The 27,954-nt window shown below is 48.6% G+C and overlaps 1 protein-coding gene and 1 long non-coding RNA gene across 9 annotated transcripts; one reads left to right on the top strand and one right to left on the bottom strand.

The window, feature by feature from the left end:
* Positions 1-9,423: 9,423 nt before the first annotated feature.
* Positions 9,424-23,902, bottom strand: LOC109497035. 4 transcript variants are annotated; one of them, XR_006590662.1, is made up of 6 exons: positions 23,765-23,902; positions 21,159-21,303; positions 12,249-12,338; positions 11,757-12,038; positions 11,445-11,512; positions 9,424-10,619 (listed from the first exon to the last, which is right to left on the bottom strand). It is a non-coding gene; the product is annotated as an uncharacterized LOC109497035 (long non-coding RNA). The 4 variants fall into 4 exon arrangements; XR_006590661.1 differs by having other exon boundaries at positions 11,757-12,338; XR_002153184.3 differs by lacking the exons at positions 9,424-10,619; positions 11,445-11,512; positions 11,757-12,038; positions 12,249-12,338 and adding an exon at positions 20,930-20,991.
* Positions 11,540-25,431, top strand: EDDM13 (epididymal protein 13). Of its 5 annotated transcripts, none has more exons than XR_006590653.1 (12): positions 11,545-11,687; positions 11,870-11,878; positions 12,273-12,299; positions 15,332-15,349; positions 16,995-17,000; positions 17,795-17,803; positions 18,393-18,401; positions 18,753-18,779; positions 19,689-19,715; positions 21,816-21,943; positions 22,625-23,859; positions 25,152-25,431. XR_006590653.1 is itself a non-coding variant. In XM_023246088.2 (12 exons), exons 1-12 carry the CDS (start codon positions 11,615-11,617, stop codon positions 25,174-25,176), a joined length of 396 nt encoding a protein of 131 aa, XP_023101856.1. In that variant the 5' UTR covers positions 11,598-11,614; the 3' UTR covers positions 25,177-25,431. The 5 variants fall into 5 exon arrangements, 4 of the variants coding, with proteins under 4 accessions (XP_023101854.1, XP_023101855.1, XP_023101856.1 ...); XM_023246088.2 differs by having other exon boundaries at positions 11,598-11,687; positions 23,822-23,859; XM_023246087.2 differs by lacking the exon at positions 25,152-25,431 and having other exon boundaries at positions 11,548-11,687; positions 23,822-23,959.
* The last annotated feature ends 2,523 nt before the right edge of the window (positions 25,432-27,954 follow it).

Genomic DNA, 27,954 nt, shown 5'->3' with positions numbered 1-27,954 from the left:
ACACATTTATAGATACATGTATACATCATATGTGTGTGTGATAGACACATTTATAGATACGTGTATACATCATATATGTGTGTGTAATAGACACATTTATAGATACATGTATACATCACATATGTGTGTGTGTAATAGACACATTTATAGATACATGTATACATCACATATGTGTGTGTGTAATAGACACATTTATAGATACATGTATACATCATATGTGTGTGTAATAGACACATTTATAGATACATATATACATCATACACACACACACACGTGTAACAACCCACATGGATGGATACATGCACTATGTAAATATCAGCAGGTGTCATGATGGCCCATCTGTACCAGATGGTAAAGAAAAGCAAACCAGTTGCTTTGGGGGTTCCGCCCAAAAGGAAACACGAGATGAGCAACGGGTCTGAAGGCGGAAATTAAGTGCTCACTGTTAGCAGTCCGTGAGGTCTGTGGGGCGTCCAGGGAGACGCTTGGGGTCCACGGGATACTGAGGCATAGGGCCCAGGAGTGCACCCCAGACTCGGCCGTCCACTCCGGAGGGGTTCATGAGCCCAGATAACTGAGAGTGCGGGGATCAGGTACCAGAGGAAGGACAAAGGGAAGGAAAAGCAAGGCCCAGGGGGACGCTGGGGGTGGCTGGGTCAGGACAGCACAGCAGAGTTTTGAGGGATGCTGAGGCGTGACAGTTCCTGGAAGCAGGTGACTCCTCGGGGCTGGAGGACACTGGAGAAGAAGCCAAGGGCTGATCTCCATGTTCTCAGGAGAAGTTATGGGAAGGACATGGAAGGCTTGTTTCTGGGACATGGGCTGCGGAGTCCCTCCAGTACTGGACAGATGGCTGGCGTGCAGGAACTAGACGCCCTCCGTGCTCACCTGACTGGCAACGGGCCGCCTCTCACCCTGGTCCCTTCCGACTGCCCCCATCTGATCTTGCTGGACACAGGCCTGGGAGGACCCGCAAACCTCAGGCAGGCTTCAAGAACCTTGCCCCGCCTCTGCCCCCTGGTGCTGTCCCTAGGGAGTTACAGGGGTGCCGTTTTGCATCAGTGAAGCCCACCTTTCCCATAAGCCCTCGTCCAGCCACCCGTACAGCCTAGACCCGTGTGCACACTGTGGGGACTGACAGACTGACAGAAATCAGAGTTCCTGCCCGTGAAGACCTTACCGTCTGTGGAACGGAGGCCAGGGACACACAAACACATCCGCTTCATGTCTCAAGGATGGTCATGGCACTCCCTCCCATCCCATGTGCTCTAAACTAGCCGGTTCCTGGTGGAGAAATGGGTCTGATTTCCTTTTCCTTGTGTCTGAGGGTGGGGGAGGGATTGGGAGGTGATTAGCTTGCACCCAACAGAAAGTGGCAGCAGGGATAATTCCCCCTGTTCCTTATTTGCACAGAAGGCCCAAGCTGGCCTCCCTTGTCCCGTTGCCCTTGCCCTGAGGCTGCCATGTTGTGACAGAGACCCAACTAGCCCATTCCACGCTGGAGACGCCCTGGACAACACGGAGAGAGAGAGGTGGCCGCCAACCACCTGTCACTGGTACTTCTGGCTCCAGTCACCCTGTGAGAGAGCCTGAGCCAGACCACCCAGTGGGGTCCTCCCTGAATTCCTGACCTTCAGAAGCTACGAGAGGTACTCAAATAACTATTGCTGTTTTGAGTCACTGAGTTTTGGGGTGACCCATTCCCCAAACGGGAAACCCATGACAGGTAACTGGAGCAGCGTCACACTTCCCACCCTGCACTTCTGACCCCGCCCTGTCCCTGCTTTGTCCTCCAACGGTCCCCCCAAGGGTGTTCATCTGCACAGTCCAGAGGACATTCTCTTTCGGATCTGGTCTCTGTTTATTCCAAGCTCTCCTCTATCCTTCCTCGAATCTGCCCTCTGCCCTTCCTGTCTGTGAGAAGAACACACAAAATGCACGAAGCCATGTGAGTTCCAGATTTTAGCGCCCGAAAATTCACACGTCTGAGGGGCTTTTTCAAAGCGTCTTTGTAAGGATTTTCATATTTGGGATTTGGGATGTGTGCCCAACAGTTGATCTGAAAGTGGAGGATGGGTTCAGATCCTGCCTCCCAATATGAATATAAACAAATATTACAAAATGGTATTTTAGGCCTTTTTAAGGTTTTTTAAGAATCCTGTCACCTCCTATCTGCTCCGAAGGCACAGACATTGTTCTGCTGGAAGAAAGTTTTTATTTATTTTCTTTTCTTTTTTTTCTTTTTTTTTTAAACGTTTATTTATTTTTGAGACAGAGACAGAGCATGAACGGGGGAGGGGCAGAGAGAGAGGGAGACACAGAATCAGAAGCAGGCTCCAGGTTCTGAGCCATCAGCCCAGAACCTGACGTAGGGCTCGAACTCACGGACCGTGAGATCGTGACCTGAGCTGAAGTCGGACGCTTAACCGACTGAGCCACCCAGGCACCCCTGGAAGAAAGTTTTTAAATTGTAGCTTCAAAAGCTCGTAGACTTTGGGGGCACCTGGGTGGCTCAGTGGTTAGGCATTTGACTCTTGGTTTTAGCTCAGGTCATGATCTCACAGTTTGTGAGATCGAGTCCTGAGTCGGGCTCTGCGCTGACAGTGTGGATCTGTCTCTCTCTGTCTCTCTGTCTCTCTCTGCCCCTCCCCTGCTCAAACGTGGTCCTTCTCTCTCAAAATAAATAAATAAAGGTGGAAAAAAAGCCCTTGTAGTTTAAAAAAAAAATTAAGTCATTTCCATCAGCAGTTAAGGAAACAAATACATGTAAACAAAAATAAATCTTTAGAATATTTCCCACCAGTCTTTGGCTCTTGATTTAGTTCATTTGTGGTTGGTAGAAACGAGCAATACTATGAAGAACTTTGCCCTTTCTGATCTGCTGTGGGCAAATATTTCTAAAATGCATCATTTGGACATAGCGTCCTGCAGAAGAGACGCTAGGGGCTAATGGAAACGCGTGGGTTTCTATGTCATATGTGTCCTTCACATTCTTCCCACTCTTTTCTGCCTCAGGGGCTTTGCACAAGCTGTATCCAAGATACTCCTGCCCCAGATCATCACCCATTCAGACCTAAACCCGAGGCACCACCTTGGTGAGGCCTTCCCAGACAACCTCCCTCTGACGGAGCATCTCAATGCCCTCACTCTCTGCCACATGACCCTATTTTATTGACTTTCTTTGCAGCAATGACCAGGACCCAAGTCATATTATCGTTTGTCTTCTTACACTAGAACATAAACTCTTTAGAGCCAGACATGGTGCATTCCCCATACCGAGACTACTTGGTGCATGATTTTGTGTTGACCTTACACTTTCTAGGCCTTAGTTTCCTCATCTATAAAGTGGGACCCATACCAGTTCCTATCTTGTAGGGTTGTAGGAGTTACTGGGTGACAAGACCCTTAGAAGGGTGTCAGGCTTGTAGTCGATGCTGTAAAAAGCATTAGCTATTCCTGTGATGCTTCCATTTCTACTTCTCGGGAAATTGAGGACCAAAAAGGAAAAATAATATGTCCAAATTCACAGACCAGGAAGTGGAGGAGTTGAGGCTTGGTCCTACGGCTTTCTGATTCCACAGTTTGGCTCATTCCCATTACACAGTGCAAGCCCCTTCCGGGCAAATCTCTTAAGCTCATCATTCCCTCGTGTGTTCAGTGGGGGGGGGGGGGGACAAGAGAGTGCAATGGACCCTCCATCCAGGATAGGTGTGTGGAAACTGAGCAGAGAGCCAGCCCGAGCCTAGGAAGTGGGTTGTCGATGGCAGGACCTAGCCGTTGGCTTGAGATTCTTTGGAAGTTGGGGTAAGGAGGCCAGACTGCCCGGTGACAGAAGCAGGTCACACTAGCTGGTGTGACCACCCGTGTGGGTGTAGTCTGTGGGAGTAACGGCCCCTGTGATGGGGACACAGTGCTCATCCCTCCCACCGTGACCAAGCTCTGGGATTGCTTCAGGAACTGCGTGGAAGGATTGAACTGTTTTCATTAATTTCCCTGTAAAGAGCTGGGGCGGGGGGGGGGGGGCTGCTGCTGCTGATTTAATTTTTAAATTGGGTTAGTTTTTTTTTTATGTTTATTTATATTTTTGGGAGAGAGACAGAGCGTGAGCAGGTAGGGGCAGAGGGAGAAGGGGACAGGATCGAACTCACAAACCATGAGATCGTGACCTGAATCGAAGTCGGACGCTTGATGGACTGAATCACTCAGGCAGACCCTAAATTGGGTTAGCTTTAACATGAGCAGTCACTGGGCCTGCAATTTTTTTTTTTTTTTGTAATACAGAATTATATTTGGTTGCTATTTTGAGAAATTTTTAATATATTTTCCCACACTTAAAATGTTCTTTTTAAGTTTATTTATTCTTTTGAGAGAGAGAGGGAGAGAGAGGGAGAGCAAGTGGGGGAGGGGCAGAAAGAGACGGAGACAGAGAGAGTCCCAAGCAGGCTCTGTGCTGTCAGCGAGGAGCCCAATGCAGGGCTCGAACCCACGAACCATGAGATCATGACCTGAGCTGAAGTCAAGAATCAGTCGCTTAACCAACCGAGCCACCAGGTGCCTCTATGACAAAAACTTTTAAGTTTTGCCTGTAAAACTTTGCAGTTGATGAATATTTGAAGCCTTGGAGAAATGCTCAGTTTACAATGTGCATATATAATAAAGTACTTTAAATACTTTATGCACGACATGATCACTTCTTAAGATCTGCATGCATAAGATACCACATATATCATGTATTAAATGTATGTACAATCATGATATGTCCATATATTGCATTCTTTTTTAATGTTTATTTATTTTTTTAGAGAGAAAAAGAAAGAGAGGGGGAGAGGGGCAGAGAGAGAGAAGGAGGCACAGAATCCAAATCAGGCTTCAGGCTCTGAGCTGTCAGCACAGCGCCCAATGCAGGGCTTGAACTCACGGACCGCAAGATCATGACCTGAGCAGAAGTCGGACGCTTAACCGTCTGAGACACCCAGATGCCTCTGCATTCTTGATATACATACAGAGACACTATATGCACTGTTTCATGTGTTTTATAGATATATACACAATTAAGCTTTTCAGCAACCTACGAGGTTGGAAATACCATTATCCCCATTTTATAGATGAGAAAACTGAGGCACAGAGGGGTTAAGTAACTTGTGCAGGGTACACAGCTAGTAAGTGTTTGGAACACGTATATGCCCAAGAATGTGAAAATAATATTTACCTCTGAGCAGAAGTATGACAGGCGTTTTTGCTTGGTTTTCTGAAAATTACAATTTGTCTAGGACAGGGTTTCAAACTTTTCAGTGAAGAATCCAGTAGCAAATATTTTAGGGTTTGTGGGTCAGACGGTCTCTGTCACCGCTACTCAGCTCTGCCATTGGAGCAGGACAGTCCTCCTGCAGTATCTAAATAAGTGGGCTGTGTTCCAATAAAACGTTCTTTCTTGGGGCGCCTGGGTGGCGCAGTCGGTTAGGCGTCCGACTTCAGCCAGGTCTCGATCTCGCGGTCCGTGAGTTCGAGCCCCGCGTCGGGCTCTGGGCTGATGGCTCGGAGCCTGGAGCCTGTTTCCGATTCTGTGTCTCCCTCTCTCTCTGCCCCTCCCCCGTTCATGCTCTGTCTCTCTCTGTCCCAAAAATAAATAAACGTTGGAAAAAAAAATTAAAAAAAAAAAAAAACGTTCTTTCTGGATGCTAGAATTCCCAATCCACAGTTTTCACTTGTCATGAAATATTCTTTTGTCTCCCCTTCCACCACCCCCAACCACTTAAAAATATAAAAGAACACTTAGCTCATGAGCCCCATGAGACAGGCAGGATTTGGCCTTGCGGGTCATGGGATAGCAAGCAGGATGCCCAGCATTTTATCTAGATTGTTGCTTTAAGATAAGCAATGTGGGCAGGAAGAGCAGCACCTACGTCAGCAGCTGGCGGCAGGGGCCCAGGTGTGCGTACTTGCCAGCCTCCGGGCCAGCTGGAGGGCATGTGTGGGCAGTTAGCTTTGCCCTGGGAGTCTGGGAGGACAGCGGGTGACCAGAGTTCCTGTTTGCCTTGGAAGGAGAACGTCCACCCCAAATCCCACCCCATGATGCGCAGATCCGAGCTGGTTCTGAGGATGCCCTTGCTGATTCTGCTTTTCCTGGGACTGACAGAAGCCTGCATTCCCCGTGAAGGTGATGCCTGCACCCACTCCCTGTCTCCTCTCCATTTCTGCTTACAGTGGACAGGTTCTGTGGCTGGCTCTGGATAGCTTCCTGCGGTCCAGCCAGACTCGCTGCTTCAGGTGTTAGCATCCCTTCTCTCTCTTCCTGGGTGGAGATGGTCGGTGCCTGAGTCCTTGGTACCGACCGTAGCCCTGCCTCAGAGACAGACTTGCATGTGAATCCTGGCTTCCTCAGGGACTCTTGGTGGCTTTGGGGTTGAGACATTGCCTGAATAAGCCTGACGTCCTCATTGAAGCAATGGGCATCATGAAAATCTCCAGCCCATTGGATTTCTGTGTGTCATTGATAAGGTTACATTTGCATAGTGTCTGGGAGTTGACATTATCATGGTTATGGAGTTGTACCGAGACCACAGATCTTTTTATTTTTTTAAGTTTTTATTTATTTATTTTGAAAGAGAAAGAAAGCATGAGCAGGGGAGGGGCAGAGAGAGGGAGGATAGAGTGAGAATCCCAAGAAGACTCTGCCCTTACATCCCCAGTGCAGGGCTCAAACCCACAAAATGTGAGATCACGACCTGAGCCAAAGTCGGACGCTTAACCGACTGAGATACCCAGATGCACCAAGACCCCAGATCTTTACAATATAAAGACACCATATGTTAGAAAGAGGACTTGAGAGTCTTGTCACAAAGCTGAGTTCCTATTGCCTCATTTGTCCGGCAAATATTTGTTGAGTTCCTGGTTCGTTCCCTGTGCTCAATGCTGGGAACGCAGTGGGTGAAAAAGACAGACATAGTCTCATCTTCATGGAATTTGCATGTTACACGAATAAGCACATCACAGTGTGGCCACTAGGAGAAGTCCTCTTTGGATACGTGACATTTGAGGCAAGACGCTGATGGTGGGTGGGAGCTAACATCAGAGTTAGGGAGATGGTTCAGGGTGGGGGAATTGGCACATGCAAAGGTCCTAGGGCAGGAGGGCACTGGGTCCATTCCTGGATCTAAGAGAAGCCAGTGTGTCTGGAGCAAGGTGGACAGGGAGAGGTGCATGGTGGGTGGGGATTGTTACACCTAAGAGTGGAGAGAAGGCAGAAACTAGCACACATGGGGTCTTGTGGGTCAGATCAGGGATGTGGATATTATAAGTGCCACAGGAAGCTGCTGAAAGGCTTTCAGAAAGGGAATGTCATATTTAGGGGTGTGTGTGTGTGTGTGTGTGTGTGTGTGTGTGTGTGTGTTTAAATGATCAGTGTTGGTCCTGAAGAACAGATTGGTCGGGAACCAGAACGGAAGCAAGGACACCAGGTAGGAGATGGTTGCAATCCTCAGGGTGGAGGTGAAGGAGTCGGAGGTATCTAGGAGCAAGGGTATATAAGACTGAATGATAGATGAGGCTGGAGGTTAGGGAAAGAGAGAAGAAAGACTCCAATAATTTCATTCATTCGTTCGTTCATTCATTCATTCATTCATTCATTCATTCAGTTTTGCAGTTGGATAATTGAGGCTACCCGTAACCAAGATATACCACAACTGATTGTTCCTAATGTTTTATTTATTCTTGAGAGAGAGAGACAGACAGACAGACAGAGCATGAGCAAGGGAAGGGCAGAGAGAAAGAGAGAGGGAGACACAGAATTGGAAGCAGGCTCCAGGCTCTGAGCTGTCAACACAGAGCCCGACGTGGGGCTCGAACCCATGAGCCGTGAGATCATGACCTGAGCTGAAGTCAGATGCTCAACCAACTGAGCCACCCAGGCACCCCTACAACTGATTTTTTTAACTTTATTTTGAAGTAATTTTAGACGTACAGAAAAGTCACACAACTAGAGTTCCTAAACAGCCTTCTCCCAACCTCCCTTAATGTTACCATCTTACCCAACCTAGTATAGTGATCGAAGCCAGGAGCTCAACACCACTGCAAAACTACTACCTAAATTACAGACTCTATTCAAATTTCACTAGTTTGCCCACAAGTGAGGATCCAGTCCAGGAGCCCACATCTCACTAAGTCATGACGTCTCCCCAATCTCGCCTTTAGTCCTTAGAACTCGTGGCTGACTTGGCCAATCTTTCATGACCTTGACCCTTCCCAAGAAGAGTCTTGGTCAAACACTCTGAAGAATGTGCCGTTCTGAGCTTGTCCGAGGTTATCTTACGATCACATTGAGGTTATGCAGTTTGGGCAGGAAAGTCCCAGAAGTGGTGCTATGCCCTTCTGTGTGCATTTCTTCGAGGACGTTGATGTGTGTCATTACCTGCAATGTTAACCTTGATCACTTGGTTGAGGTGGTGTCTGCCAGGGTTCTCCACAGTCCAGTAACTATTTCCCTCATTGTAATTAATGAACATCGTGGGGGGTGGGGATAGTGGGAGACTATGCACAATATCCTGTTTCTCCTCAAACATTTGCCCACCAATTATAGCATCCACCTGTGGATCTTGCCTGCAAAAATGATCATGGTGGTAGTTGCTCTGTGCTGATTTTCTATTTCCGGTATTCCTTCTACATGTATTAATTGGAATTCTTGTGTAAGAAAGAGCTGACCCATATGTTCTCTTCATTTATTCGAGTAGTTACTTATATCATTGTGAACACATGGATATTTAATTAACAAAAAATAACATCACTTTTTGATGGGCGGGAGGGTGATGACCACAAGTTCTCTTTGGGACACGCTATGTTGGAAGAGTCCGTAGGAAGTTCAAGAAATCCATGGGGCGCCTGGGTGGCTCAGTTGGTTAAGCGTCCGACTTCAGCTCAGGTCATGATCTCGCGGTCCGTGAGTTCGAGCCCTGCGTCAGGCTCTGTGCTGACAGCTCAGAGCCTGGAGCCCGTTTCAGATTCTGTGTCTCCCTCTCTCTCTGGCCCTCCCCCGTTCATGCTCTGTCTCTCTCTGTCTCAAAAATAAAATAAACGTTAAAAAAAAAAAAGAAATCCATAGGTCACGAGTTCTGTGAGAGCAGGGCTTGAGATATCTTGTTAACTCTGAACCAACACCTCTCTCCCCAGGCGGTACCGCAAATGCCTACAGGGCAGGGGCTGAGTCTGAGTCACCCACATCACCAACACCAGGCATATGGCAGTGGTCAGAGTCTGTGCCAAATAAGTGTTGGTTGGGTGAATGATGGATGGATGGTGGGTAGACCTGAGTAGTGGTTGGGTTATCTGTCTTCTTGATCATGACAGTGATCTAACACCAAATTCTCTCCCTGCTTCCTGCTCCTGTTGGCATCCGGATGGCTGACACCTTCTCATCCAGTGGCCATTGAAGAAAAAAGTAAGAACTGTGTGAACCCCCAAGTTTATATTCCCACAGCTAACTAACTCCTCTCAGATTCCTTCTGATGTCAACACCCCTCAGGGAATTCTGGGGAAAGGTGGGACTCGGGTCTGCCACACAGGCTTTGTCTTGGGGGCAGGGCATAACTCTAAGTGGTAAAGGCAGATAAATGCTCCAAGAAGGAATAAATAAATTAACTGAGATAAGTAATGTTAGCATTAACCCTATTCTCTCCCTTGCTTTTATTTTCCATGTCAATTCACCGATTCCTGGTTCTGTTGCCTTTCTAGTCAAACGTAAGTAAGTCCCATCTCCTTCTCCCTACCTCACTAGGGAGCCCTTCAACCCAGAGAAGGGGGAGAAAGGAACAGACAAAAGTTCTGACCACCACATTCAACCAAGGCAGATTCTGGGAGATGCTCTTGGTCCCAACTCAAGCTCCAAACCCAGAATCTGCATATCCAAGGGGGCAAATAGATGGACTTCAGAGAGCCTTTGTAATCTTGCATAAAACTCAGTGTGTGTGAGAGAGAGAGAGAGAAAGAGGGCAGGGAACTGGTGTGGTTTTCTGGGAATATGGAATTCATAGATTTGATCAGATTTTCAGTAGGATCAGTGACATGCTCCAAAAAGTACAACCGAATTGGGCTGGATTGCATGTTTTCATTTGGTGGGTTTTAGACAAGAAAAATATGGTGTAGGGTGGCCAGGCTTCCCTCTTTTCCAAGTATTAACACTCCCGGTCTCCAGTTGAAAACTGGGGATGATAATTGGTTCCTTCGGCCAACCTCCCAAAACTCAGATGGAGGGGGAGAATTTGGATGCCCCAGGCAGCTGGGATCCCTGGGGGGTTTTGACTTTGGGGTAAATGTGTCTCCAAAGGGGTCCAGGACTCTTAGAATGGGTCACAGCTTCTCTTTCTGGTTCCTTATCCCGTCTTGGGACCTATGGGGTGCCATGAGGTACACAGGACGACTTGATTGATTTCGTATTCTCTCTGAACCTTTATTGGGAAAATGACCCCTGCCGGCCACCATCGGACCTCTCCTTCCCACTGCTTGAACATCAACAAGTGCTGAAAGGTAAGACTCTTGTTCCAGCTCTCTCAGTTCGGTTTGATTGCCCGTGTCAGAGGGAGGGTAATTTCTGCTGTCTTTCTTCTCCTGGCTGTAGCCCGGCTCCCAATCTAGAAACATAACAACTCCAGTACTAGATAGAATATCTTATTTTTTTTTTAATGTTTATTTATTTTTTGAGACAGAGAGAGACAGAGTGCAAGTGGGGGAGGGGCAGAGAGAGAGGAAGACACAGAATCTGAAACAGGCTCCAGGCTCTGAGCTGTCAGCACAGAGCCCGACGTGGGTTCCAGCCCACGAACCGTGAGATCATGACCTGAGCCGAAGTCGGACGCTTAACCGACTGAGCTACCCAGGCGCCCCCTAGATAGAATATCTTGAAAACAAAATACTATATCCCTTCCTCCCCTCTCCCAACCACACACACACACACACACACACACACACACACACACACTCATCTCTAAATACAAATGCAATTATTATTATCACTTACAACATATTACTATTTCTAACATGCCTTGGGCCAGGAATTAGGTTAAGTTCCACGACCCCTCTGTATGCATTCTTCCTTCATTGTTGCCACAGCTCCAAAGGGGACATAATATCTGCATTTTGCAGAGGCATTGTGAGTTCAGTGAGCGGCCCAGGATCACCTGGTTAGTAACACATATAACCAGGATGTCACATTCAACTCCCATGCCAATACTCCTGACGACAAGTTACTACCTGATTACTTTAAGTGATATGGAGGGTGGTTTTGTGAATACAGAATACAGAAGCCTCCCCCAACAAACAGCAGAAGTCCTTGGTATGTAGGAAACCTCACCCCAACCCCACTATGGGTGTTAACATCCCCATTTTGCAGATGAGGATGTAGGGGTTTACAGAGGAGGTCGGAGAGCTCCTGAGGTTGAATTCTTGCACTCACTTACCAGCTGCATGAGGTGTCATGATTTCTCCTGAGTGATCTTCACAGGCAACATGGGGCCAACGGTCTGATCTGAGGGGGGGTGGCATGAAGTCACCGGAAGTAAAGACTGGGCACTTCCTTCTGGAGTCAGTAACGGCTTGTTCCCCCATCTCTTCCTACCATGGTGGGGGAATGGTCCCTCCCCTCCCCAGCTCACTGAAGCTCCCTCCAAAATCAAATGCAGAGACTCCAGCATCTCACAGAGGTCTGGGTCTCAGCCTCTAACCGCCCACCACGACCCATGGTTGACCCTGCTCCCCAGCCCGTTCCTGACCCTCAGTATCTCATCTTATGTTTGGTCTGTGGCGCCATCTCCACGATCCCGCCATTCTGTACCGCGTCTGTGACCTTGGCTGCCAACTCCTCTTCTGCATGGGCTGCTGCCAGGAATCCTAGGTAAATACCATGCCACATGCGTGATGGCTTTGGACTGTGAACTTTGGTGGGCGAACCTTGAGCATGAATTTCTGAGCATCCACTATGAGCCTGGACCCATCCTTGGGTGATGGGAACCCAGAGATGGATCAGAGATGCTCGTCCTTGAGAAACTCAGACGCTGGTAGAGAAGAGACGCAAATGAACAGATTATATTAGACATGCAGGCTAGTGAAGATGGGGAAAAGGGACAGTGGTGGGTATTGGGGGACACCCTAAATCATGCCTGAGCCACCGTAAGCCATACTTCCCAAAGAAGAGAGGTTGTTACATCTGTTGAGTTGGAGAAATCCATTAATTAGGAATATTTCTTTGTCTTGTACTTGCATACCATGTGGTATATCTTCTTCTTCAGGTATGATGAGCAGGTTGTCAACGGACGGTAAGTAGGGAGCCTATATCCTTAGGGTGTTTCTCTTGTCTACAAGGACATGCAGACTTAACAGAGTCATTGAGGTTGTTATTTATTTACTTAAAATAAGTATGTAATTATCAATTTGTTTATTTTATGTCCTATTCATTTGGGAAGAACCATTCAGAGAGCATCCAGTCCCATTTTGTTTCTCTGAGTTTTAAGGTGATAGAAATTTTTCTTGCCATATGGCACAGTTGGAACTTTCCCTGGTAATTGTTATGCTGTAGATTTATATAAAAAAAATAGTATATGCACGTGGAAGAAGTCAAGGGGACATAAAATAAAAGTCAGAATCTCCTCCTCATCCCATCTCAGGTCTGTCTAGAAACAGCTATGAGTAGTCTCTGGTTTATTCTTAACCAGAAAGAGTAACACATATGTATGGATATCCTCAACCATCTGGATTAAAGAGGGTATGCATTTCAGTGGCAGAACTCGTCTCTTTCCTTCAGATACCTGAATGATATTTCACTGACTCACGTCATTTAATGGGTCTTTTCTGTTTACGGGACTTTTGTTTACCTCTTATTTTCGTTTCAGTTTTGCTTCAGTTCATGTTTATGCCATTGTGAGCAGTGCTACAACAATATCCTTGCACTTTTTGGATTTTCTCATGTTTGCATGTACTTATGTGTGAGATACACTCCTAACAGGGAAACGACTGGGTCAAAGGGCACTGGCATTTAAAATTTGGACAAAGGAGGGGCGCCTGGGTAGCTGAGTTGGTTGAGCGTCCAACTCTTGGTTTCAGCTCAGGTCATGATCTCATGGTTCGTGGGTTCAAGCTCGCATTTGGCTCTGCGCTCACAGCTCGGAGCCTGGAGCCTACTTCGGATTCTGTCTGTCTGTCTGTCTGTCTCTCTGCCCCTCCTCTGCTTGTGCTGTCTCTCTCTCAAAAATAAATACACAAATAAGCATTAAAATAAAATAGAATAGAATAGAATTAAAATAAAATAAAATAAGATAAAATAAAATAAAATAAAATAAAATAAAATAAAATAAAATAAAATAAAACAAAACACTTGGACAGAGGATAAACAGATTTACACTCCCATCAACAGCCAACAAGAATGCTTATGTCTCCACACGTTTGGTCACACAGGGAATTATATAACTTTTTGATTTTTCAGTGGTGGGATGGCTGAAAGAAAATGGGTCCCCATTTTGTACAAATGGAGAGACTGGACATCAGTGGGGGTTCTTTCCCTCTCTCCTTCCCTTCCTCCTGCGTTGCCTGCGGGGCAAATAATTCAGCTCTCCCTGACTCCCGTCCTCAGATAATCCATTCACGTCAGCCCTCTGTGGACCAGACCACCCTCCTTGGAAGGGCAGCTGCACTTTGTAAAAAAGTAAAATATGTTTCTTCTTCCCAGTGCCAAGCACCTGTCGGGAAGCAGAAGATCAATGTAATAAAGCCATTATTAGGTGTAATACCCTCAACCTGAGTCATAGACTCACGGGGCTGGAGATCATGTGACCCAGTATACAGCTGGGGAAACTGAGGTCCACAAAGAACCAGACTATCAGGAGTAAAGTGGCAACTAACAAAAGTTTCATTAAGCACCTTAACAAAGCCAGTGTGTGTTTAGGGCTCCGCGTGCATTGTTTCTTTAGCTCTTAGAACAGAGGTAGACGCCATCATCATCTAAAGTGACCCTGTTTGCCCAGGACATTCCTGGTTTTAGCATGAAAACACTCTCTGCTGGGAACCCCTCCGGTCCCGGGCAAGCCTGAATGCCTGGCCATCCTGTTAGAATTCCATTTTTACGACAAGGACATTGAGGCACAGAGAGGTGAGGTAAGTTGCCAAAGATCACAAAGCTAGTGTTTGTACAGCCGAGATTTGGACACGGGTCCAAGCCTTTCAGTGCTGCATGGCTGTTCTCAGGATGAAGTCTGAGGGCTTTCAAATCGCCTACAAGGCTCTGCTCCAGATACACTTGTGCATGGTCATCTTATATCATCGTGCCCCTATGTGAGTGTGTGGGGGGAGTCTCTCGCTATCATTCCAAAGCCCTGGGCTCCTCCCCACCCAGGACCATGCCCATGCTGTTCCCTCTGCCCGGATGCTTTTCTCTCCCTGCTTCCAAGCGTCGTCACATGGTTAACCCCAATCACGTTTCAGGTTTCAGGCACAGCAGCGATGCCTCCAGGGTGCTTTCCCTGGCACCCCCACAAGGTCAGCCACCAGCACCGGCTTACAGGCTCCCCCTGCCCCCTGCAGGTTTACCCAAACACACTCACCCTGCTTGTACCCCATAGATGACCCTTGTCACTGCTTCCCTGAGCATAAGGACCTTGCCCGCTTTGCTGTTCGTGTGTCCTCACATAGTAGATGCTCCGCCAAGATTTGTGGGGGAGATGGGGCGCCTGGGTGGCTCAGTCGGTTGAGCGCCGACTTCCGCTCAGGTCATGACCTCACGGTTTGTGAGTTCGAGCCCGCATCGGGCTCTGTGGTGATGGCTCGGATCCTGGAGCCTGCTTTGGATTCTGTGTCTCCCTCTCTCTCTGCCTCTCCCCTGCTCGCTCTCTGTCTTTCAAAAATAAATAAACATAAAAAAAAAAAAGATTTGTGGGAGGGAATGATGGAGCAAACGGTGGAGTCTGAGTCTTCATCTGTCTCATCCCCAGTGGTCTTTCCACCACTGCTCTCTTCTGACCAGTCAGGGACACTCCTTTGCTGGTGTCTAGGATACCAGTCTTTTTTTTTTTTTTTTAATGTTTATTATTCCTTGAGAGAGAGACAGAGCATGAGCAGGGGAGGGGCAGAGAGAGAGAGGGAGACACAGAATCCGAAGCAGGCTCCAGGCTCTGAGCTGTCAGCACAGAGCCCCATGTGGGGCTCGAACCCACGAACCGTGAGATCGTGACCCGTGCCAAAGTCAGACGCTTAACCAACTGAGCCACCCAGGCGCCCCTAGGATCCCACTCTTAATGCCTATGTCTTTCTCTACCCTACACCTCCCTCGGAACCTGGCTGCCTGCATTCTCCCCTCCAGATAGGACAGAAGAAGAAAGTGAGTACTGTGACCATTTTGACTTTGTGTCCTTGAGATCATACTCGTAACTTTCTGTGGGCAAGGGTGGGTGCAGACCCTGGTGTTTAGATATTGGCCTGGGGTCAGGAGCATAATCAGTACAGGCAGATTCCACTGAAGGATCTAAGCTGCAGTGTCCTGGCAGATGTTTAGTAACTGCCTCTTGGGGAGAAGGACAGGTGGGAAAGGGTACATGTCTACTGCTCCTCCGAGGCAAAGACTTGCCCTAGAAGAAAGGTCTGGGACACAGTTGGGCTACACAAATGTTTCTTAAGGGAAAAGAATGTTCCCTACAACTGCTAATGCGTGGTACTTTTGCTCATTGGAAGGAGTCAAAGAGAATAATATTGGAGCATCTATCTCTGTCTCATAATGGCACTGTGAGCCAGATGGAGCCTAGGTTAGAAGACGTGGTTCCCCAAACAAGAGATAATCAGAAACTTGAAAGAACAAAACACAAATTTCTGTATCCCACCTGCAATTTTGGCATGAGAATACCAAAGAAAGGGATCTTGAAATCTGTTCTTTCAAAAGGTTTCTCAGGTGATGTGATTCAGATGGTTTGGGAACCAATGAGCTAGAGTAGCAGTTGGCAAACTACCACCTGGCCTGCTGCCTTTGTTTTTTTTTTTTTAAATAAAGTTTTATTGACACCTAGTCACACACATTCGTTTATGTATCCTCTATGGCTGGTTTCTGGTTGGCAAAGCGGTTGAGTAGTCATACTCAGATTGTGTGGCCTGCAAAGCCTAAAATAGATACTATCTGGCCCTTTACAGAAGATGTTTGTTGACCTCTGAGACTTTGTTTAAAATTAAGAGCCCATCTCAGATCTACCTAAGGAATCAGGACATCTGGGGTGGACCTTAAGGCTCCTTGTTTGTAATAAGCTTCCCAGGTGTTGATTCTTAATACACATATGGACCCACCAACTTCAACTCAACAAGCAGATTGTTTAGGTGGGGCCCATCATGATTTACGGGGGTGAAGTGGACAAATAAAGAAGTAGTGCTCCCCCTTTCATCTCCAATATTAGCTTCAAGTCCCGCTTCTACTTGCCCCTTGAGAATGAGAGGCGGGGATTCACTGGTACCCACCTGCATTGGGTCACTGTCTGGCTCTCCTAGAGACCCCTAGGAACCATATGAATCTCCCTTCTTTCACTTATAGAGCAAGGTAATGATATCCTTATTATTTTAAGATAGCTTCCCTATGACCGTGAGATAGCTAGGTATTTCATAAAATACAATTAAAACAAAAAGGAATACACACACACACACACACACACACACACAAAACCCTGATGAAATCTGAGTATGTTCTACAGTCCAGTTACTGGTATTGTGCCAATGTTAACTTACTGGTTTTGATAAAGTACTACGGTCATGTAAGATGCCACCATTGGGAGAAGTTGGATTGGTGGTTACACAGGACCCCTCTGTACTATTTTTGCAATACTTTGTGAGTCTATAAATAGTACACAATAAAAAGTTAAACGCAACTTTAAGATTACTTAATGAAGGAATAATGGAATGTACTTGGGGAGGTATTAATGTTATCCTACTCTCTTGCTCTCTCTTTTCCATATTGACATCCTGACTTCTGGTTCTGCGGTGCCCTACAGTGAAAGGTAAGTTAGTTTTCCCTTTTCTAGGGGTAACTGGGATGTATTTGGGTGCTATGAAGTATAGAAAACAAGAATGAGAAGGGGATCTTTGTTCTCTTTGATTCAGGGACCAGGTTGAGAGACACCCTCTGCTAAGGGAGGTCACAATCCACTGCCCCACCCCTACGAGACGAACTGTAGGGGTCCACAGGACCCCTGAGGCTGCAGGGAAAACAGGGAGAGGGTGTCTGGGAGTCAGGTGGGTTGAGGCTGCAGGTGTGACTGGGTATGGAAGCACATATGCATATAAGGTCCCCAGATTTTATCAGACTCTCAAAAGCCAACGACCACTGCCATAGAATACAAGGATGTATTGAGTTTTGTGTATGTGTGCAAAGAGCTACTGGATAAAGAGATCTTGAGAGTGTAGCCTACTCTTTCCTCCACCTGTCTCTCACCTGACCCTCAGGAGATAGATGAGATAAAAAATGGGTCAAGGGGATCCTTTGCTGTTAAACCTCTTAATTTCTGGGGGATGAATCCCCAAGGAAAATGGTACCCAGGGATTCTGGCCACCTGGATAAATGTGTCTCCAAAGGGGATAAGTGTAAGTCAAAGCAACCCACCCTGGTCCCCAGTGCATCCCATGAAATCTGGGGGGGTACCCTCCTTTCCTTCCTATGGGGGGGCCTCTTTTGAGAACCATCAGGGTGGGGTGAGCTAAGAAGGAACCATTAACACCTTCTTCGTCTTCTCTGTTTCTGTCGCTGCCCAATGACCCCTTCTGGATTCTCTCCTTGCTGCTCACATCTCAACAGTATTGAAACGTAAGATTCTTATTTCACATTGCTCCCTCATCCTCCACTTTGTTCCCTTTCTTATCGCTGCTAAAGGGTCCATTCCTAGCCAGGGATCATCTCTTGGATAATTTTTTTTTTTTAACCCAGGGACTTGAAAAACTAGCTGTACTACTTTGACTTTCAAAAAGGTGGGGTATCCTCTGGGAACCAAATCAGGGCTCCCCACAACTTGTTCACAAAGTAGGCATTATTCACCCAAAGTGTGCAAGGTGCCGACAACATGGGGACACTAAACACATGGAGAGGGATGGTGGCTGCCTGCCCAGCCTAACCCTGACCCAGTGCAAGTCCCTTAAGCCATTTGATTTCCTCTCTGACCCAGACAATGAGGCTTTCAAAGGTCTCCCCTGCTCACTGCTAAGTCCTAACTGATCACCACAAGCCACCTGGGCTCTGTCCTCATGCGTTCCCAGTCTCCCCATCTTCTTATCTGGTGATTTGTTTCCTCCTTATGGCCTCATCGCTCATGACCCCATGGACTCAACACTCTGGACCTTGTCTGCCACCATGGTCTTGCCTCCTGGGACCACCCTTATACTTGGATGGGTGACCTCAGAGATCCTAGGTAAGAATCTCACTCCATGCATGCCCTGGGATTTTGGTGAGAATATCTTGTCTGGTGAGAATATTCTTCGACACTTCAGTATGTGCCAAGACCATGCAGGGCGGTGGGGACCCCAAAGATGAACCTGACATGCTCAGACTTGTACATGAGCTCATAGTCTACTGGGGGACAGGTGGTTATTATGCAATATGGATCAATGTCCTGCCCACGGTGGCAAGGAGAAAAGGTGCCCACAACCCAGCAGGGCTTCTCGGAGGAGAGCTAGCTTGTGGCGAGCCTGTTGAACCTGTTGACCCGAGAGCACTCATCATGCTGCTTTTTGTAATTCAGTCTGTGTGTTGTCTTCCTTAGGTTTGCTGAGCCTCCAGGTGCTAAGCGGTAAGTAGTGACTGTGCTGTTTGGGTCCCACTATTTGTTCTCACTCCTGTGCACAGAAACACAGAGCTCTTTGCTTTTTTAATTAGTGTTGGAAGAGCCTTTAGATATCACCAAACCCTACGCTCTCTCTCCTCATCGTTACCATCATAAATGGTTTAACATTTTTGTCATTCATCCAACAAACGCTGGTTAATATTAGCTCCTCTGTGCTAAGTCCTGTTCTAGGTGTTGGGGAGATAGCAGGGGACGAAACAGACAGAAATCTGTGCCTGGGTGGACCTTGCATTCCAGGGAGAAGAGAAAGAAAACAAATAAATAGGGTAGTTCAGTCAGTTAAGTGTCCGACTTCGGCTCAGGTCATGATCTCATGGTTTGTGGGTTCAAGCCCCACATGGGGCTCTGTGCTGACAGATCGGAGCCCGGAGCCTGCTTCCATTCTGTGTCTCCCTCTCTCTGCCCCTCCCCTGCTCGTGCTCTGCCTCTCAAAAAAAGACGTTAAAAAAGAAAAAAAAAAAAAGGGGTTAAGTGTCTGTTGGATGTTGATGAGTCTTAGGAAAACACTGGAGAAAGGAAGAGGGAAATAGAGCTGGGACAGGTTGACAGGCGTTTAGAGGGTGATGATGGAAAGTGACATTTCAGCAAAGACCTGAAGGAGGGAGCCAGTCGAGTGCACAAGAGTGCTCCAGGCACAGGGAACAGCATGTGCACAGGCCACAGAGGAGGAGAGTGCCTAGGAACAGCGCAGGGAACAGCATGAGGGAGGAGAGTGGCTGGGAACTGAGGGACAGCAAGGAGACCAAGGAGGTCACTGCATCCCCCTCCCTCCCCAGGCACTAGAAGCACTTATCCATCCATCTCAAGCTCCCTTACTGATTTCCTCTCCTCCTCCTCCTCCATGTTCATCTTTAGAAGAAACAAATGATTGCAAGGAAGCAGGTAAGTCATGGATCCGCTAAAATCCAACAGCCCCATGGAGAAGACCCCAGGTAACCGCGGGCACAGCTCCAGTACCTGCGAAGGTGTCCTTCTGAAGGGCATCCAAAGCCTTCTGTTCCTTTGTGCCACTCGTGGGTGCCAAGGAGGCCCCACCCACTGAGGTAGGTGTGGGAAACATTCCTGTTCCCCCTGGAAATAACACGTAAGTCCCGAGTGTCAGGGCTGCGTGGCCAAAAAACCAAGAGAGGGGAAACCAGGCAATAAGAGCGAGCCTCCAGGGGACCCAGAGTTTGGCCATAAGCACTTTAAAAAAGCTTATGATGATTAAGTTCACAAAAATAGATGAGTCATTTCACCAGAGAGTTATAATTTGTTTTAACAAAAAAAGTCAAATGGCCATTCTAGAATTGAAAATATGTAACTGAAATGAAGAGTTCAGGGGTTGGGCTTAGCAGAAAGCACGATCAGTGAGCTAGAAAATGGGTCAAGAGAAATTATTCTAAGTGCAGAACAACGGATAAAAGAATAGAAAAGTACAGAAAAGGGGCGTCTAGGTGGCTCGGTAGGTTAAGCGTCTGACTCTTGATTTGGGCTCAGGTCATGATCTCACGGTTCCTGAGTTCGAGCCCCATGCAGGGCTCTGTGCTGACATTGTAGAGCCTGCTTGGGATTCTCCGTCCCCCTCTCTCTCTGCCCCTGCCCTGCTCTCTCTCTCTCTCTCTCTCTCTCTCTCTCATTCTCTCTCAAAATAAATAGTTTTTTAAAAATTAAAGAAAACAGAAAAAAGCATAAAATAAGAGACTTATGAGAACTGGTGAAAATTTGTAACACATGTGAAATGAGAATTTAAGAAGGAAAAGCAAGAGAAAATGAAGCTGAAGTGATAGCTCAAGAGTTAATGGCTAAGAATTTTGCGTCCTGATAAAAAAATAACCATCAAGCAACAGATTTTAAAAGCTCTGAGAATGCCAAAGGGAATGAATATAAAGGAAACCACTTCTAGGAACACTGCCACAAAATAGCTTAAAACCACACAGGGAACTTTTTTTTTTTAATGTTTATTTAGTCTTGAGAGTGAGAGAGAGAGACAGACAGAGCATGAGTGGGGAAGGAGCAGAGAGAGAGGGAGACACAGAATCCGAAGCAGGCTCCAGGCTCTGAGCTGTCAGCACAGAGTCCGATGTGGGGCTCGAACCCACAAACTGCGAGATCATGACCTGAGGCGAAGTTGGACATTTAACTGACCGAGCCATCCAGGTACCCCTGGAATCCCCACCTTATTAATATAAAGAGGGGAAAAAAATCATATTATCATCTCAACAGATACAGAAAAAAAAAAAGATAAAATCCAACAGTCATTCCTGATTACAAAATAAAATCCCAGCACACCAGGGATGGAGAGAACATCTCCATATGACAAAGAGAAGCCCCCCGCAAACTCACAGGGAACAACCTGTTCAATGCGGACATGTGACAGATTTCCCAGCCCCCAGCTCGTGAATGGACGGCTTTCCGGGTCACCACTTCTATTGCCCATCGTACTGGGTGTTCCATCCTGTGCACGTCCTATCCAGGCAAGAGAAAGGACCTGAAAGTCAGAAAGGAAACTCATTTTACATAGATGTTACTTTGTACCTACACGGTCCTAAAATGCTTATTGCAAAAATTTGGGGCTTTCTGTATGTAATACTTGAGCAAGATGTTTCGGATGACAGGGCAGGGAAGGACGTTGGGGAGGTGAAAATCACATTAGGTCTGAAGCGGGGACCTTCAGACCCCGTGCTCAGATCTGGGTGTTAGAAAGACCCTCCTGGCACCCTCATGGAGGCTGGAGGAGGCTTGAGGGACAGAAAGGTGAGCAGGAGGCTGGTGAGGAATCGGGGAGGACAGCACGTGTAGCTGGCTGCTTGTTGGGTGGACAGGAGGGATGGGAACCGGCACCAGGAGACCAAAATTTCAGTTCAGGGTGTCAGGTGGAGATGTGGTGCGGAGAGGTCAGGAGGGGACTTGTGCTGGGAACAGAGATTTCGGGAGGACAGGGATTTCTGGATGGGGACGGGCATATCCTCAGCGTACATCCTTCCCACCGGCTTCTCCCAGGGAAGATTTCCCTAGCCACTGCCACCTCCACCAAGAAACCACCCACGAAACGGACCAGATGGAACTTGTTGAAATGCACTTATATGATGGTCACCTTCCTGTTTGTGTCCTACAACAAAGGAGACTGGGTAAGAAGGAGCCTGTTACCTTTGAGGGGGGAGGAGGAAGGAGGCAGGGAGGAGGGAGGAGGGAGGAGGAAGGGAAAGGGAGGAGGGAGGTGGGGCAGGAAAGAGGGAGGAGGGGGACCAGGGAGGAGGGAGGGACAAAGAGGAGGGAGGAGGAAGGGGGCAGGAAGGAGGGGGACCAGGGAGGAGGGAGCAGCAGGGAGAAGGGAGGGGGTAGGGAGGAGGGAAAAGGGAAGAAGGATGCCAGAGACAGAGATGGAAGGCACAGAGAAGGGAGGGAGTGAAGGAGGTGCCAAGCAAGGGAAGGGGTAGGAAGGAAGACCCCTACTCTGTAAATCGAATCACCCCTCCCTCACTGTCTCTCTCCACCCCCTACCTCCACCCCTCCACCACCAGGCTTGGCTAGGAGACACTCCCTTCTGCACTAACACGGCTAAGAGACTCCTCTGAAATACTACCATTCATTCATTCTCTCTCTCTCTCTCTCTCTCTCTCTCTTTCTCTTTCTCTGTCTCTCTCTCTCCATGTAAATAAGGTAGGTTCTTAAGGACCAAGTCATTTACCAAGCAGTAAGTAGAGGTCTGGGGGTAGAGGTTAGGGGGGCGGAGGCATGGGAATATTACCTGCAAGAAATGGGCAGTAATCATTCATTTCATCCGCAAACTCAAATATTTACACATGCAGCAGGCCCCTTGCTGGATGCCGGGACTACAAGACCCCACAAGGTCCCTGGACCCCACAAGCTCACAGGATAGGGGCAGGACAGAAACAAAACAGACAGTGAGCTCCAGGAAAGGAAGCGAATCAGGGGATCTGTCAGAGCACGCAAAGCGGTGGGCTGCTTTACTGGAAAAGGCGAGCTGAGCTGGCGGAAGCAGCCTGCCTTGAGAGCTGCAGGGACAGCCGTCCTGAGCAAAGGGAACATGCGAGGCAAAGACCCGAGGCTGAACTGCACTGTGTGCCTCTGAGGGACCAAAGGAAAGTCTGCATGAGTTGGGAGAGCCAGAGGGCATCCCATAGGAAGGAAGGAAGGAAGGAAGGAAGGAAGGAAGGAAGGAAGGAAGGAAGGAAGGAAGGAAGGAAAGTTCTATTCTAAGTTGGGTGGAGAGCCATCCACAAGATCTGACATCAAGTAGGAAAGGGTCAGTCTGGGTGCTGAATGAGGACCTGGGTGGCTCAGTCCTTTGAGCCTCAGTATTCAGCTCAGGTCATGACTTCTTGCCTCATGGCTCTTGAGTTCGAGCCCCTGAGCCCCTCGTAGGGCTCTGTGCTGACAGCTCAGCTCAGAGCCTGGAGCCTGCTTTGGATTCTGTGTCTCCCTCTCTCTCTCTGCCCCTCCCCTGCTCACACTCTGTCTCTCTCTGAAAAATAAAATAAAAATGCTAACGGGTTGCATGTGAGGGACGAGGAAAATGGCACCAAGGAGATGAGCCTCAGGCTTGGACTTGGGCCCTTGGTTAGACCGGTGGTTCTCCAGTGGGGTAACCTTGCCCCCCAGAGGGCACAGCAGCATCTGGGGATACTGTTGGCTGTCATGACTGGGGACGGGGTGCTACTGGCCTTTAGTGGGAGGAGGCCAGGGATCCTGCTCGACATCCTGCATTGCATAGGCCAGCTACCCCCAAATAAACAGTGATCCAGCTCAAAATGTCAGTAGCGATCAAGCTGAGAAACCCCAGGGGAGAGGACGGTTACTGATGAGGATGGGAAGAGCTGGCTGGAAGATGGGACAGAAGGTGGGAGGTGAGGGCGACAGACCAGCAGGCCCTCAGGGTGTCACAACAACAGGGAAGGGGAGAAAGCCAGGGGAGGAACTCGACCTACCTCACCCCTCCTGTTTCTTTCTCTGTTTCCGGTTCACTTCCTCCTCAACCACCCAAGTGTTACTGTCACTCCTGCAGCACGGAAGTGGACATCAGGTACGTGACGGCCAGAAGGGCATTTTCTCCTCCCAGCCCCTGGTAACCACCACTCAACTCTCTGTGTCCGCGTGGCTTGGCCCGTTCTGGACGGATAGCGTCATAGACGTGCAACCACATACCACGTGGCCCGTGTCACGCTTTGCGCTTTCCAGGTTCATCCAGGAGGTGGCAGGGGTCATGTGTCCGTTCTTACGGTGGCCGAGCAGTCTGGGTACACCTCATCGGCCGGCGGGACGGCGGGACCACATTTCGTTATACGTCCCCCAGAAGGGCATTTGAGGTGTCTTCCGCCTTTTGACAGTTGTGAATAGTGCTGCTGTGGACATCTGTGTCCAGGCCTCTGTCTGAACACTTGTTTTCAGTTCTTCCGGGTACACACTTGGCCGCGGGGTTGCTGCTGTTGAACTTGATTGAGGAGTTCAGCAAGCTTTTGTTGAGCGACGATTCTATGGTGGATCCTTGAGTAGCTAAAACGGCTAAATGGTGAATTTTATGCAATGTGGATTTTACCTGTTTTAAAAACCTATAAAAAGTGGGGGAGGCTGTAGTTTGAGGACCCCCGCACTGCGCTGTGAGACCCTCTGGGAGCAAGTCCACCGGACGGATGTACCCCGGGGACCCCAGCACGCACAGCAGACCCTGTATACTCGCTCCCTGCCCCAACCTGGCGAGGCTCCAGTGTGCCAGGCTGGGGGTACCGGAGCCGGGGGCGCGGTGCTGCAGGGGGCACGGAGGGGCCGGGGGCGCAGAGCGGCCGGAGTCACGCAGAAGCGGGGTCACGGAGGGGCGGGGTCTCAGAGGGGTGGGCGTCCCGAGGGGCCGGGGTCATCAAGGGGCGGAGTCACAGAGGGGAGGGCGCACAGAGCTGCCGGGATCACGGAGGGGCGGGGTCACGGAAGGGCCCGGGGTCACGGAGAGGCGGGGTCTTCGAGGGGCGAGCATCCCGAGGGGCCGGGGTCACGGAGGGCCGGGGTCACCGAGCTGCCGGGGCACAGACGGGCTGCGGCAGGGGAGGCCCTCGAGGTCACGGAGAGCGCCCTCTGGAGGGTGACTGGCAATCAGGTGAGTGTCCTGGAAGGCCGGACGGTGACAGACGGAACTGGAGGGGCGGCCTCCTCCCTCCGCGTGGTCGCAGGAACCCTTCGGAGGGGGAGGCACCTGCTGGGAGTGACCAGTTGGAGCCCCCCCAGCTCAGACCCCGGGACGCGCGTTCCAGTCGGTGGAACCACCGAGCGGCGGCGCAGAGCGAGGCACATCTACCTTTCTCCCCGCCCTCTTCCCTCCCCCAGGAACGACCCCTGCTGCTCTTTCTAGCGACCCTGCTCCGTCCCCTCTGGGCGGTCGCCAGTCCTTCATCTACCCGCTAGTCTCTCCCCAAGAACCCTGTCTTCCCGGGACCGCCAGTTTGGAGAGTGACGGACTGGGTCCTCTGAGGGGTGACACCTGTCTCTGCAGGAAGGTGACCCTGAGGGTCCTGAGGAGGTGGACCCAGGGCGAGCGAGGGCCCTTAGGGGGCTTTCCACACCGCTGTCCGTGGCCTCTTCCCACCCCCCCACCCCCACTGTTTCTCTAATTAAATGACCACTAATTGAGACCATGAGGGCTCAGTTCTTCCATTCACGCGACACAGAATTAATACCTTGGGGGGGGGGGGGGAAAGAAGGGGGCCAAGAATGATGTATACCCCTTAATTCTGGCAATCACCCCATGAAGAATTCTGTTATGCTGTCCCTGTTACAGGTGAAGAAACTATAGCCCAGAGGGATCGATAACTTGTCCAAGGTCACACAGATGACAGGTTTGACTCATTCCAAAGTCTTTTTTTTTTTTTTTTTTTTTTTTGGTATAAAGATTTAGGTCTCCCAAATGAAGAAATAGGCATCTGAAGATGTAGTGATCTCGAGACTAGGCTATGTCCCAACTGTCCCACCTGCGTGGACTTTTGCCCATGTTTGAGGATGTCCATCGTCCTGGTTGAGAGCTTGGGCTCTAAGGAGGAGACGGGTTTCTTGAGTGCAGATCCCGGTGCCACCCCTTACTGGATTGTGACCTTGGGGAAGTTATTGTATCTCTGTACCTCATTTTGTCATCTGCAAAATGGGGGTACTGACAGAGTAGAAGCCCTCTTATTATCATGATCAGAACCGGTCATTTGTTCATCACAAAGTTCATTAAAATGGCTAATTAAAACTACTTTAAGGGGCGCCAGGGTGGCTCAGTTGGTTAAGCGTCTGACTCTTGATTTCGGCTCAGGTCAGGATCTCACTGTTCGTAGCATCAAGCCCCAAATTGGGCTCCACGCTGATAGCGGGGAGGCTGCTTGGAATTCTCTTTCTTCTCTCTCTGCCCCTTCCCTACTCATGCTATCTCTCTCAAAATAAATGAATAAACATTAAAAAAAAAAAACTACTTTAAGACATACAAGTGTACACTCATTTGGTCTGATGGAACCGAAGTTTTGTCTTGTTTTTATTTTTATTTTTTATTTTTTTGTTTTGTTGTTAGTACGTGTCTACAGACCTACAGTGTTCAATTTGTCCTTTCAAGGAGAAGCAAAACGACAAACGTTCTTGCAGAGTGGTTGGAAGGTAGAAATTTTCTAGACTAAAACAAGTGAAAAAGTCCATTCTTACAGCTGTCTAACCCATTCAAATTTAATACATTTTTGTCGTTCTGCTTTTTTTTTTTAAGATTTTATTTTATTTTAAGGAATCTCTACACTCAACATGGGGCTCAAACTGACAACCCTGAGATCAAGAGTCACACACTCCACTGACTGAGCCAGCCAGGAGCCCTGGTTCAGGCATTTTAGAAAGCACTGTGCCTGCCATGGGCTTTCCGAAGCCCTGGACACCAGCCAGTGCTTCTGAGAGAGAGGATGGGGAACATCAGTGACCCCAGGAGTCACTTAAAACTCGTGTCTGCTGGGGCACCTGGGTTGCTCAGTCAGCTAAGTCTCCAACTCAGCTCAGGTCATGATCTCATGTGGGTTTGTGGGTCCAAGCCCCACATCCGGCTTTGTGCTGACAGCTCAGAGCCTGGAGCCTGCTTCCATTCTGTGTCTCCCTCTCTCTCTGCCCCTAACCTGTTCACATGCTCTATCAAAAATAAACATTAAAAAAAAACATCTGATTGGGGTGCCTGGGTGGCTCAGTCCATTAAGCACCAGACTCTTGATCTTGGCTCAGGTCATGAGCTCATGGTCAGCTGGGTCTTGTCTAGTATGATGAGACACTTGCCGGCAGGCCAGTCTGAGGACCCAGATGGGGTCCTCCAGGACCAGCCAAGAGGGTCCTTGGCTGTGCACAGGACAGAAACCAAATGTGAGCGGGCAGGCTGTGAGAGCAGACTTTATTGAAGGTAGAGAGAGAGTGTAGGTATAGACACAGTGTGCAGGAGACTCAGGAAGGTGAGAGCCTCGGTTTTGCTTGAGGTCTGGGGTTTTTTATTGAGGATTGTGGTCTGGACTACAGGTCCTCTCAGGCATCCAGGAACTGGTTAGAGCAAAGACCAGGGCTCAGGTGTTATTCCCTGGAGGCAGATCTTGGCGTGGAGAGGTCTAGCCCCAGTGGTGGAGATCTAGAATGCGCATATGACGGCTTTATTGGGTCATTTTCCCCTGGTCCTTCATTAGATTTTGCCAGTTCCAAAGAAATGATTAACTCCTTGTCCCCTACAAGGAGGATATACGTTATTTGCAATATGAAGCATGTGTGAAGTTGGGGGTGCAGGCCCTAGCAAGAATAGAAAAGGAGCAAGAAGCAGGTTTTTATGGAGTTCTTCGGTTTCTCTATCTCAAAATGTGATTATGTTTGTTCTTGGCAAATAGGATGCCACCTTTCCCGCCCCCCTCGTGGGAAATCCACTTAAAGGAAGAGTGGGAAGGCAGTCAATAAGGAAACAAAGGCTTGACGATACTCTTCAGAGGGTGATTGCACACACTGAGGGTAATTTCACATGCTTGAGCCCCAGTGACTACTTGAGCATGTAAAACTAGTTTTCCAAGTCAACTAAAGTCCTGAATTTAAAGGGGGTGGGGGTGTCACTGCGTTGGCACAACTGTGTCTGAGCTCAAGGAAGCTGTCATCATTT

This window comes from Felis catus, chromosome E2, assembly GCF_018350175.1.
Source record: "Felis catus isolate Fca126 chromosome E2, F.catus_Fca126_mat1.0, whole genome shotgun sequence".
Taxonomy (NCBI): domain Eukaryota; kingdom Metazoa; phylum Chordata; class Mammalia; order Carnivora; family Felidae; genus Felis; species Felis catus.
Note: the sequence above shows the minus strand (reverse complement) of the source record. Positions and strands in the feature narration are given on the sequence as shown.